The sequence below is a fragment of the Eurytemora carolleeae genome, unplaced genomic scaffold, assembly GCF_000591075.1.
Source record: "Eurytemora carolleeae unplaced genomic scaffold, Eaff_2.0 scaffold97, whole genome shotgun sequence".
NCBI lineage: Eukaryota > Metazoa > Arthropoda > Copepoda > Calanoida > Temoridae > Eurytemora > Eurytemora carolleeae.
Window position 1 is genome coordinate 25448 of NW_019396042.1, and position 12912 is coordinate 38359.

The 12912-nt window shown below is 35.4% G+C and overlaps 1 protein-coding gene across 2 annotated transcripts in view; it reads right to left on the bottom strand.

The window, feature by feature from the left end:
- Positions 1-12912, bottom strand: part of LOC111700903 (zinc finger protein Xfin) — a 13378-nt gene continuing 466 nt past the window's right edge. Inside the window, exons 2-14 of one of the 2 annotated variants that reach the window (XM_023471978.1) lie at positions 8107-8240; positions 7523-7728; positions 6588-6712; positions 6078-6129; positions 5865-5966; positions 4378-4452; positions 3678-3795; positions 2605-3335; positions 2354-2530; positions 2119-2200; positions 1563-1697; positions 1270-1506; positions 1-956 (exon numbers count right to left, since the gene is read on the bottom strand). In XM_023471978.1, coding sequence (XP_023327746.1) covers positions 54-956; positions 1270-1506; positions 1563-1697; positions 2119-2200; positions 2354-2530; positions 2605-3335; positions 3678-3795; positions 4378-4452; positions 5865-5966; positions 6078-6129; positions 6588-6712; positions 7523-7728; positions 8107-8240 — 3077 coding nt within the window. In that variant the 3' untranslated portion in view covers positions 1-53. The remainder of the gene's footprint in view (positions 957-1269; positions 1507-1562; positions 1698-2118; positions 2201-2353; positions 2531-2604; positions 3336-3677; positions 3796-4377; positions 4453-5864; positions 5967-6077; positions 6130-6587; positions 6713-7522; positions 7729-8106; positions 8241-12912) is intronic. The other variant, XM_023471986.1, reaches the window with a different exon arrangement.

The following is a 12912-nucleotide window of genomic DNA, read 5'->3' on the forward strand; positions in this document are numbered from 1 at the left end:
TTTTCGTTATAATATGATTTATTACAGAAAATGATCAATAATGAGTATTCTTATCATTTTGAATTTACATCATTCACAACTTGTATTTTATAGAGAAGTTCCTCTCCTTCCTTCAGTTGATAAACAGAAACCCTCTCACCGTCGCAATCTTGAATTTTATTTGCTTCCGATTCCGTTTCTACTGGGCGCACAAGAAGAAACGGCAGTGCTGCGTCTTCTTCAGCTCTCTGCGCTTCAAACTCTGAACTTTCAAAACCTACAGAATCTCCTGGCTTACTTCTACAAGAGAATGACTGGGTATCTTTAACAGATGAGCTCGGCTCGATAGAGACAGGAAATGAGCCTGCGAAAGACAAATTATCACCCTCTTTTAAAGTATAATAAATTCCATCTTCGTCTTTAAGAGTATAGGATACCCCTCCTTCAGGTATCGAATATGGAACACCCAATCCGTCTTTAGTTACAAAGGAGCTTTCGGAATCCTTATTGATAAAGTTTCCATGCCCACCCTTAATTAAAAACATACTATCCGCGTCTTTGTAGGGATATGACGGTCCTGCTCCGTCCTTGAGATCAAAAGCAAGTTCTCCGTCCTTCAACTCATAGCAAACATTTTCATCTCTTTTCGGCAAGGAGAAGAAAACTGAGGATTGATCTTCTACTCCCTGTAGAAGATTAGTTCTGTATTCACCAGTATCAGTGGAAAACCCTTCATTAGCCAAGGTATCTGTTATATAGCTAGCTCCAAGGTTGAGTTCAGACCTGAAGGTCACTCCAGGTACAGGTTCAGATCTATAGGCAGGTACAGGTTCTGTTCTGAAGTTGTCACTATTTTGAAGAGGATCTGACCTATAGTTTACTCCAGGAAGATGTTCCGTCCTATAGGCTAATCCAGGTGCATTATCAATTTTATAGTTGAGATCCTGATCCATCCCATCAATGTTGATAGTTGTGACCTAAAAAACATATCTAAAAACAAAGAGTTCAGGAACTTGCGAACAAGTCCATTAACTGTAAGCGTAATTGAAAGAGACCTTTCATTCGCAGAATGACATGTCTGATTCACAACAGTAACTTTAAATCAATATATGTATAACAAGGAAGATATCTGAAAAAGTGTTAAAACATGCGTTTTGCTGCATAAATCCGAAAGTGACTTTTATAAAGATCTCAAAGTTAAAAATCACCAATTTTAAGCTAGAAAAACAAGGATATCATCGTTGATCAGACAAAGGTTTAAAGATACTACAAGTACACCTCTAAACCAACCTGAAACTGGTCGAAAAAGCTTGAACTGCTGGAGTCCAGACGGAATAGACCACTGAGCGTAGAATCTAGAAGAACACCTCCAGGTTCTCCTGGTTCTCCAGGTCCTCCATCTGTTTTATCTAGTCCTGGTTTCTCCAGGTTATCATTGACTCTGCTCGAGTTAGCATGGAACAATATATGTTTCTTGAACCCAGCAAGATTCTTACATTGCTTTCCACAGTCCTTGCAGATTAAATTCTAAAAATAACAGAAGTTGGATAATCATTAAATCTTCTGACTAAACAGTACTCAACCTGTGGGTCTAAACTTCCAGACTTGTGTCTTTTTATGTGCATTTGTAAACTGCTTTTCTGAGTAAATCTTTCACCACACAGATCACAATTGAAAGGTTTTTCTTTGGTATGAACCAGAGAATGAACAGAAAGAATCTAAAACAAGAAAATTGTAATTTTTTGGTTGGACTTCCAAAAGAAAGCCTAAAATGATGTTTTTACGGTTGTCTTTCGTGCAAGGTCTCAATCTCACAGAACAATAACCTTAAACGAAAGGCAAACGTAAATACTGTTGTAAGTGTGATTGTGCCAATACAGCATTTGAGGGTAAGAGGGAGGGGTTGAGCGCTGCGGTTCGATTATCATAAAAATATAAAAGTAGCACTGGGGCTAGGACAGACTACATAGAAACCATTGACAATTCCGTAAAATTGACAATAAGAAGATGGCATGCGGTAGACTTCCTACACGCGGGGGATCCGGAGCGTGACTTTCTAAAATTTGTTGCACCGCGGCCGTACAAAATTAAAAGACAAAGTAAATTTTAAAAAGAGACGGACAGGCAGAATCTAGATACCTGTTGAGTAGAGAAGAGTCTAGGGCAGGAAGGACAGGAAAATATCTTGCTTTCATTCCATCTTCTGATATGCTGAATTAATCTTAACCAGAGAATATCTATAGTTGATTTAATTAGGAAAATTGCTTTTAAAGAACATTAGGATTAACATTAAAGAACGTGGAATGGTGGATGGGGGGGGGGGGATATTACATAATAATGAAACGAGCATTAAGCACGACGACTATAATAATCCCTAGTAGCAGCTGGAGAATCTTTTGCGCAAAGTTTACATTTAATCTCTCCATATTCTCTAGATGCTCCAGACCCTTCTACTTCCATATCTTTTCCGTCGTCTTCATCATTTTTATCCGTACATTTCTTCTTGGTTTCAATAACAACCGTTACACATTTATGAGTTTGCAAATGTCGCCTGAAAACAAGAATCAATGAACAAGGATATTTTTGGTTAAATTTTTAAAAAATCTATTTGATGAATTTATTTACCTGTATCTTGAAGCTGAACTGAAGTTGTTAAGTTTCTTCTCTGCTAAACAATGTTGACACTTGTAAAGAAACGAGTTCTTTGTTTTCTGGTGAACCGAACTCTTCTTGTGTATTTTCAGTTTCTTGAGGTCAGTAAATACTTCCTCGCACTTGTCACATTTTAATTTACTTTTAGTTAGAGCACTTTCCGTGGGAGATATTTTGCGGCAAAGGTCGCAGAACCGAGTGGAATTTACTGAGGATGAAAATGTTACTGAACATTTGACACATTTTTTTTCTATTTTTTGTTGGACACAATGTTTTTTAATGTGCTGTAGCAGGCTATCAACTGTGTTAAATTCTTTTCTGCATAAGTTACAAGAAGGCTGAATGTTATGTGAGGTTTGATTATGTTTTAACCAGTTTCTCCGTCCTACCAGAAGTTTTCCACACTGATCACAAGGAAGGTTGAGTAAAGGTTTAATGTTCCTCCCGCCCTGGTGAATTCTCATGTGTGCGTTTAAATTGGATTTTCGGTTAAACCTCTTGAAACAAAACTTACAGGAAAAATAATCCTTCTTCTTATCAGTGCAGGATTTCAAGTGTTCCTGTTTCTCCGACAAGGTGTTAAACCTGGCAGGGCAGATGTTACATCTCAGTCTTGGTTGGGTTGGATGGGAGGTAGAGATATGGTAGGACAAGGAGGAACTCGTGCAATAACTTTTATCACAACTTTCACATCTATACTTAAACTGAAACATTACACACTTAAATATTAAATATTTAACTTAAAACTTAAAGTTGAAACAAATGACCTATGCAAGGGGCAAAACATAAACCAAAAACTGCTCTCAAAACACAAATCTCTTCTGTTTGAAAGATGAGATTATTTCCTTTTCTTATATCTTATAGTTCATCAAGTTTTAGCATAAAAAAGGAAGAAAATTTGAAAATTCTTCTTTTGGTCAAAAAATCAGAGTATCTTTAAGAAATTTTCATGGCCTGGCTTAGGATCCTTTTTTTTAGGGCGGATCCGTATCTATACGATTTGGATCCTTCGCACTGCCAATAAGAATTATTAACTTTACAGCTACCTGTGAAATATCATGAATCTTGAGATGATTTCTCAATGTAGTGCTAAGAACCCACTTCTTACACACCAGGCATGTATAGGAGGGAACACCTGAAGTATTCCACCGTACACTACTAACACTGAAATATAATTATATATATTTACTTGTAAATTCAGAAATGTTATTATCATATAGAAGGCACTCTAAATGTAATTTCCAAGTGATCCTTTATGCAAAGATGGCAATACCCGATTCACAACGGTACCCTTAAAAGCTTTGTCTGATCAAGTATCTCTACAAAGTGACTCGCATATTACTACTGCAGGAAAATATAGAGAAATTATCAGAAATAAATTCAAGCTAGAAAAACGACATAATCTTCCACATTATTGATCCGATAAAGGTTTAAAGAGTATCCTTGTGAATTTTTATGGAAGGTCACTTGAGATTACGCTTACAGAGCCCCTTTAAGCCTATTATAAAGGGGCTTATAAAGGGGATGTAAAATGTACATTGTACACTGACAGCAAAACTTATTTCTTATCCTCATATCTTTACATCCTCATGGTTTTATATGTTAAACGTTGACTAATTGATCTCATAGAAAAATTCATATTTTGAAACGTTTACATCATCAGGTTGCAGAGATATAAGGAAATTAGTGTCAAATAGTCAGATCTTTCTAATTGAGAGCGCAAGTTCAGGTTTTCTGTAAGCTTACCTCTTAACGTAATTGATATCTAGAATCAGTTTATTTACAGATCCGTTCTTTACTTTCTCTAGAATATCTTCATCCCTGAACCCAGCTCATCATTCGGAGAGGAAATAGAAATGGAGATAAAATAAAATTTATCAGACTGAACTAAATAATATTTTTGAAATTACTCGAAGAAATTGTTCAGTAAACAATAAACTAATCCTTCATTTCTTTATCCGAGAAACGATGACGTAGATAAGATTGGATAATGGTTGGCGTTGGTATAATTTTTGGAAGCCATTCTTTAAAAATCTTAGCTTTTTAGTTAGTTTTTCTTTGTATAGACTTATTATTTGAATAATGTAAAAAAAAAGGTTAAACTTGTAGAAAATAAAGTTGTGAAAATTTTTGGTGCATAGGAAATCAATCTATAATCCTTTTGATCTAAAGGCAATCTAATCTAAAAGAATCTGATCTAAGTAAAATTAGATCTAAAAAATTTTTAGACCAAATTCCAATTCTTTCGGGAAAATTGTAGAATTTGATCTAAAATTTGGATTTTATATATTTTGAGTCAAAAATGTTTAATTTTGAAAACAAATATGTTAGATCCAATTCTACATATTACAGATAAAATTCCCAAATTTTGTGCAGAAATTATATTGGAAGTAAATAATTCTGTATTTAAAAATAGTAGAATTAGGTTAAAAAATGTATAATCTGATCTAAAATATGACGAATTCCATCTAAAAAATACATAATTTGATCTAAAATATGAAGATCCTGAACCCATGAACCCAACTCTTTCACCAATTAAGGTGTCAACCTTACACATTTAAATCTAATATTTTTAATCAAATTATAAAATTTTAGATTAAAGTCTACATTTTTTAGATCAAAGTAAACACTGTTTAGATCAAATTCCATATTTTAAGCAAATAAAGTTAGGAATTTGAAGCATAATGGTTATCTGAAAAATATATATTTTGAAAAAAATAATCTTAGATCACATTCAACATATTTTAGATCCAATTACACATATCTTAGATCAAAATCACAACTTTGGCAGAAGAAATTTTATGAAAATCTTCACTTGACAAATATAAAAAAAATGAACAGGGAGCTCAAATTTGAAAAAAAATATTTTAGATCAGATTCCACATTTTTTAGATCAAATTCCAAAAAATTTCAGAAAAATGCGGACTTAGATCTAAAAAAATATTTTAGATCAATTTCCACGTTTCTTAGATTAAATTCTCATTAGATCAGATTACTCTTAGATGAAATTCCTTTTAGATCAAAAGGTTCATAGATTAGTTTCCCGAACAGGAAATTTTTAGACCTCGAAGATTTTTGTGGAGCAAGCCAAAAATACTTTAATACTGAAAATCCAATCTAATGGTAAGCCTATTGCATAACCTTAGCTCTTCATGTAATTTATGTGTCACATATAGTAGAGTAATTATAATTTTACTTAGGAACGTGCATAGTATTCCAGTATGTAGAGCTGCCTTAGTGAAAGTTGGTTTCCTGAATCCTCTTGAATATGATTTCTTAAATTCTCAAACAGAGAATGGTTAGTTCGAAGATGTTGGTACATGTTACTTATCGTCCTAAACCAAACATTATTACAGTTACTTAATAAAGTTACTTACATGTTACTCATTGTCCTAAACCAAACATTAATATAGTTACTTATACTTAAACAAAAAAAAGAGACAAACCTTGAAGGACGAAGACAGATTCGACAGACGAATGGTTTTCTATCTTCATGAACTGAAATAATCAAAATTCGTGTGAAATCAATCAAATCAAATCGAATCGAATCAAATCAAAATGCGGGGATTAGCTTTCAGCTGAAGTTTGAAGTCCTAGCTGAACAATGAACAATATGCATTTAAATGATTAATTATAGTAAAGCAAAGATTTTAAAGTACAATGCGCGGTAGTATTTGGAAGGTTAATAAAAAATAAAAAGTAAATGATTTAAGCTAAGTAGTGCATTTTATGGCATAATTAAAGGAAGTCCACGAAAAAAAATTAAAAGGGGGTATAGACTTAAAACCGAAACACTTTCGGATTCGATCACTGCCAATTTTACTTCAATCTCTGGCGTCTGTAATGAGGAAATGTTTAAACAAGCTTAATACTTTAGTAGCGGAGATTTCATGCAAAATAACCTATCATTTTTCGCGAACATTTTCAGAGATCAATATTAAAAACAGTAAACTTACCAAGCAGGTGGTTTTTAAGGTCTTTAGAATATGTAAACGCTTTCTGACAGAGCTGACAACTATACGGAGAAGGTTTAGGAGAACTAGTTTCAACCTCACACACTTCAGCCACCTCCTCGTTCAAACTGGGAATTTTAAGATTAAAGGGATTGTAGACGCATTTCAAGTGACCCTCCACTTGGCATGTCCATCCACATCAGAACATTTTTAAACCTTTGTCTGAGTTACAATGAGGAAGATATCTGGAAAATTTTTAAACTCTCACAATTTAAAACTTTCAACAAATAATTTTCAGCTAGAAAAATAAGGACATTTCTTTGATTCTTGATCAGACAGAGGGTTAAAGGTTCCTGTTTAAAATAGGACACACCAAGGAACTATACAGGAACGCCCATGTCAGATATACGCAAATTGTTTACTGTACACTGTGGGACGAATGTAAAAACCAGTTCCCCCACAGAAGTTGAAGGGATAGGACTAAAGTTCTGATGTGATTTTACAGGCCAGCAAAAAACCATTTAGTAAATATATTAAGTTAGAGCGAATACTTATGATTTTTAGCTTTCTTTTCAATATAGAAAATACAATAGCAATATATTCTTGTTCCATCCCTTGGACCCTTTTCTCTCAAAAATGATGCGTTGCCCCTGAATTCTTTGTTTTGATCTCCTCCCACTGCAGTACACAGATTTGACGCATAAGATATGGAGGTTCCTGGGTTTCTTGGGACACACTACTTGAAAAGTTAAGGGTTTTTAGAACTTGTCCTTTAAAAGTTTCGTAACCAGAAATAAAGAAAATATCCGTTTTGTGTATAATATAAAAAAGGTTTAAGGAAATTGCTCAAGGATTAAAACTGAGACTCAAAAAAAATGTTGAGGATTTAATCTTAAAATCGAAACAAAATGGTATAAACCCTAACCATTAACACCAACCTGTACTCAATATTCTGATGACAAGGTTGATCTGAACAAGGTTTGGTTAGCTCCGGAGAACCAGGAGGAGAAACTTGGTGATAATCAGGATCTGGTTCTGTATCTGGTACTTCGTGGGAAATAGAGATATCTTGGAAAATATCGGAACTCGCTGATTCACAAATTGGATCCTGGAGTGGAGAAACGGTTTCAACCTTTCTCTCCAACTGTAAAAACAAAATTTTACGTGGACACGTGGCACTTTTCATGCTCGTAAAAAATAAAAATATCACTGAGTTTTCTGTTTTATTGAAATACATTAAAGTATTTTCAATGCTATTACATGATGATAAACATTTTCTGGGTTATTGCGAGGTTCTATAAAAAGATAAAGATAAAGAGTTAAATCTGAAAGCTAAGTATTTGCCATCGATTTTTCAAAGAAGAAATTTGTTAGATCAAATGACACGAGTTTAAAATATGAAAGTTTTACACCATCAGGTTGCAAAGATAAAGGGATAAGAAAATTTAAGTTTGTGGCAAATACTAAAATCCTTTGTACCTAAACGTCAAACAATCCAAAGTTTGCAAAGAAGAATCTGTACCTGTAAGCTGAGACTAGGAAAAAGAGAGCTAAGAGTTGGGATGAATAGTTCTGGGTTAGTTCCCTCCGCTGATCCTGTATATAACAGTTGTACAGCTTTCTCCACCTCTACTCTACCCATATCAGGGAGAAGGACTGATCAACGATCTAGTTCAAGATTATTAGCTTCTAAACCTATTGTAGTTAGTGTTGATAAATCTTATGTTTGATTTGAGACCAAAATCATCATTATAAAAGTTAATGCGCACTGATTACTTCATGAGGCACAGCGGTTAAACTTTTAACGAAAACAATGATCCAGTTTTTGTTAAATAATATTTTTGGGACTAAAAAAATCTTATGTATATGCAGCCAGAGGCGCAACTAGGGGGGGGGGGCGGCCGGGCGCGCGCCCTCCCCTTGCAACTGAGAGGGGGGGCGCCCCCCCCCCCTGCAGAATGAAAAGAAAGAAAGAATGGCGAAAATCAGTATCACAGGAATAAGAAAACCAATAGAGTTATTGTGGAAATTTTATTATACTATAATTAGTTTTAAAAAGAATATTTTTATCTTTCTCAATTCTCAAGGCTAAAGGCTATTGAATCGTTTTCTAGGTCCTTGTTGCCCCTGGGCTGAGGAGTTAGATTAGTTGTACGCTGCCCCGGCCCGGTACTAGAGCGAGTCAGCTGACGTGTACTGCGCCTGACTATCTGTCAGCCGGCAGGTATTTCCTTCAGTCTTGTGGCGCAGCTTTTCGAGTTTATATCTTGTTACTCCAAGATAGTGTTTTTTAAAAACTTTTTCTTCTTTTATTTTCGTGTTTTAACCACGTGGGTTTTTAATAATCCTTTATTTATTTTATTTTCCCTTTTTTAAAAAAGGTTTCTTTTAATTTTATTTAATGTGCTACAATTTTCTTTTCCTTTTCTTTCAGTATTAAGGTTATTCCCAAGATACTCCAAGATAGTTTCTTATATTTTTATAAATTGTTTTTTTTTTCATGATTTTTAGCCACATGATTTTATTTATCTTTTATCTTAATTTTCCCTTTTATAAAAAGGGTTTCTTATATTTACTTATGATGCTACAATGTTTTTTCTTTTCTTTCAGTATTATGGTTGTTCCTAGACAGAAACTGATTGGAGGACTAGGGTTTCATGGCTCAAACCCCATTCCCTCTGAAGTTTACTCCGCCATCTTTTGCAATGGTATAGGACCAGCTTCCACCCAAACCCTTGATGCTTTTGGCTGGACTGGAAAAATAATTGGCGGGATAACCTTCTGGTTGGGGCCAAATAACCTCTCAATTGAAAGGGGCAGCTTCTTTTTAAAAGGATCACTCCTAGAGGCCCCCTATGTGGTCCCGGCCAAGAAACTCTGGCCCGACGCGGCAGATACAATCTCTCTATCCCTCCCCCTGACCTCAGTCGATTTTTTCACTTTCCCGGACTCCCTTACTAGCAACTACGTCGAAGACGTGTCCATTCCCCACTCTTTCCTTTTTAATGACGCTAACTCCAACCTTTCTCCCTCAGTTAGTGACCTAGACAATGCGGGAATTGGGAACTTCTGCCTAAGAGCAATTGCACCAGTAACTCTGAATATCATGAAACTACTGAAGAAAGAGATTATCACCTGGGACGCTTCAAACGAAGACAAAGCTCTAGTATGGACAACCTGCACTGTACTTTTTGCTGGATGCTTACGTATCCATGAGATCTTAAGCAGAAAACAAACTGAATTTGATCCTGATTTTACACTTCTTGGAACCGATGTCATCCTTAAGAAAATCAGAATAGGAAAAGAACAAATTAAAATTCTTCAAATCCGTCTAAAATCCCCGAAAGAAGATAGGATCGGAGTGGGAAAGATCATAGACATATACCAGAGTGAAGGCCCCATCTGTCCAATAAAAGCTTTTGAGAGGTGGGATGCGTTGAGAACCTGGAGACATAAGAAATCCCCACTATTTAGATTGGAAGACGGATCTTGTCTGACGGGCCGGAAGTTAAACTCTCTAATGAAGATTTTCTTGAAACCTCACTTGGACTACAAGAAAGGAATGTTCACATCCCACAGCTTCAGAGCGGGAATGGCGACTCTGATGGGCACGCTGGGTTTCAGTGATGAAGAGATAATGGCAATGGGCCGGTGGTCCAGTGAAGCATATCTCAACTACCTTAAACTTCCCCGCACTAGAAGAATTGAAATTGCTAGAAAAATAGGGAACTCGTTAAATTAATTTATCATCCCCCCCCCACCCCCCCACTCCTGCTCCGGGTTATTTCAAATATTAAGAGTAATTGAACTTATAAGCTGAGGTATTTTATAGTTTAAAATTTCTTCTCATTATCGTCAATTATTTAAACGAACATATACTAGTCCTGTAATGCTAAATATGACTGTAACAAACACACTATTAGAGTCTGGAGATAGTTTTCTTATATGCTGAGGTTTTTAAAAACAATATATACAATTACAGCCTAGGAATTATTTCCACTAGCGTTGAATTACATTGTGAATATATCTGATTTTGCTTATTTTCAGATCAGAACCCTACTGAGGTAACAGATACGGATGAACCAGAGGATCCACCCAATGACAACATATCAGATGTGGAATCCACTGCCAGTGAGCTGGGCAGACGAATCCGGAGAGAATTGGGACAGGATGTGACTATTCTGGTATCACCGGAGAAGGCTGCTAAGGAGCCTCCCAAGAGAGCTAAAAAGAAGAGAACCCGCTCAATCACAATAGAAGTAAGTCTCTTTTGTTACAAAATAGTAAAATTATACTATATTATGTCACAATGAAAGTAAGTCTCTTTTGATACAAAATAGTAAATTTATATTCCTAACCAGCGGGAGAAAATTTATTGAAAATTATGAACTGGATTCTGTATTTAGAACCGCACAAATCATACTATAAATAAAATTTCTTAAGGTTGACTATATCTATACCTGTTGCAGGGCAGGACCCAGAAGACAAGTAAGGGGACAGTAGAGGTTGATGCGTCCTCGGAGGATGAGGATGAGGAAGACGGCTGTTTCAAATGGAAGTGGCTGGAAGAGGCCTGGCCTAGAGACTCTCGACCAGCCATTTTACAGAACCGGTCAAATGTAGCTAAGGCAAGCATACAGGAGATAACCCTCATGCATGACATGCACTTGAAGCAGCAAAAGTCTGAGAACTCGAAACTTGCGATGCTCAAAAAAGATGAGCTGCCACCAAGAATAAAATTTGGAGAGGATAAAGATGATGGGAAGACATGCTTGCACAAAGCAAGATGGTTGAGGCTACCGTTCACGGACCCAAAAGACTACTATAGCCAGGTAACGTTTAGCCTTCAAATAAATAATTGGAAATTATAGTGCACACCGCAGTCTAGTTATTTGACAAAATTAGATTTTATTCCTATATTACAAACGTGTCTCACCATTTATTGAGAATTTGTACACAAACTTTTGGGATACACTGTAAAAGATAATGGTTTATTTATGTCTATGCATAGTTTATAATAACACTCGCTGATTTGAACCAATAATTATTAAGAGATCCAATAACTATAATTAAGGGGTTTATTTATCTTGGCCACTCTAATACTACTTCTGCCACATTCAAGTAATTTGGGTTTTAACAATCTGATTTTGTAGGTGCCGGTCAGACACGTGCACAAGTATAGGAACCTCTCCTTAGAGTTCAGCGGGTCTGGTAATGCTCTGGCGGACAAGACGATCCTGATGATGCATGACCGTAGGAATGCCCTGGAACTGAAGCAGTTCATGTCTGAAAATGCCTCAGTANCTCCCGATTCTTTTTAGATTTTTTCTTAACTAAGTAAAAGCCTCATTGGAACTCCCTCCTCCTTGTTTCTCTTCTTTCTCACCCCCTACAAGTTTAAAATTTTTTATTCCCAGCATATAAGTATAGTTTATTCTCAGTTTACAAGTTTATCTTTTTCTCAGCTTATAAGTTTATTTTTACTCTCAGCTTTAAAGTTTATTTAGTTTTAACTTTGTCAGAGTTATATTGGAACTCTTAGCTTCTTTTAGGTCAGAGTTATATTGGAACTCTTATGTTTTATTAGGTCAGAGTTATATTGGAACTCTTAAGGTTTATTATCTCAGAGTTATATTGGAACTCTTAAGGTTTATTATATCAGAGTTATATTGGAACTCTAAACTTATTAGATCAGAGTTATACCGAACTCTTTGTTTTAAAGGTTTTATTGGAACCACTATCAGAGTTATATTGGAACTCTTACATTTTTTTATTCAGAGTTATGTCGAACTCTTCGAATCGAAGTTATATTGGAACTATCGACTCATTTAACAGAGGTATAGCAGTACCTTTAGAGTTATATCGGAACTCTATTCTTTTTCTGCTGTAAAAGTCACTCTGGAATGAAACTCAAGAGTTAAGTGGAATCAACTCCTCTTTACTGATGGTGGAACCCTGTGGAACTAGACCAGGCTCCCAACTCTCAGTGGAACTTGAGGAACTATGGAAAAATATTTAAATCGGAACCCCCCCAGAAAAAATCCTAGTTGTGCCTCTGTATGCAGCAAAAGTTAAACTTTCAATAACTCTAATGTGTGATTTACGGAGTTTGGGAATATTTAGTCTTTTTCTGATTGACTGGAAGGTTGTCTTATTTCTAAGAAACTGTGCAATATTTCTTACAGATTGAATATATATCTTAAAGGGATGTATTTTCACTAATTCTGAGAGATAACATGAAATCGCAAAATAACACTTTATCCATAAACACCAGGTTATTAGGTCTGAGTTAAATTATTCACAAAAAATTCTTCAGAATCCGTAATTA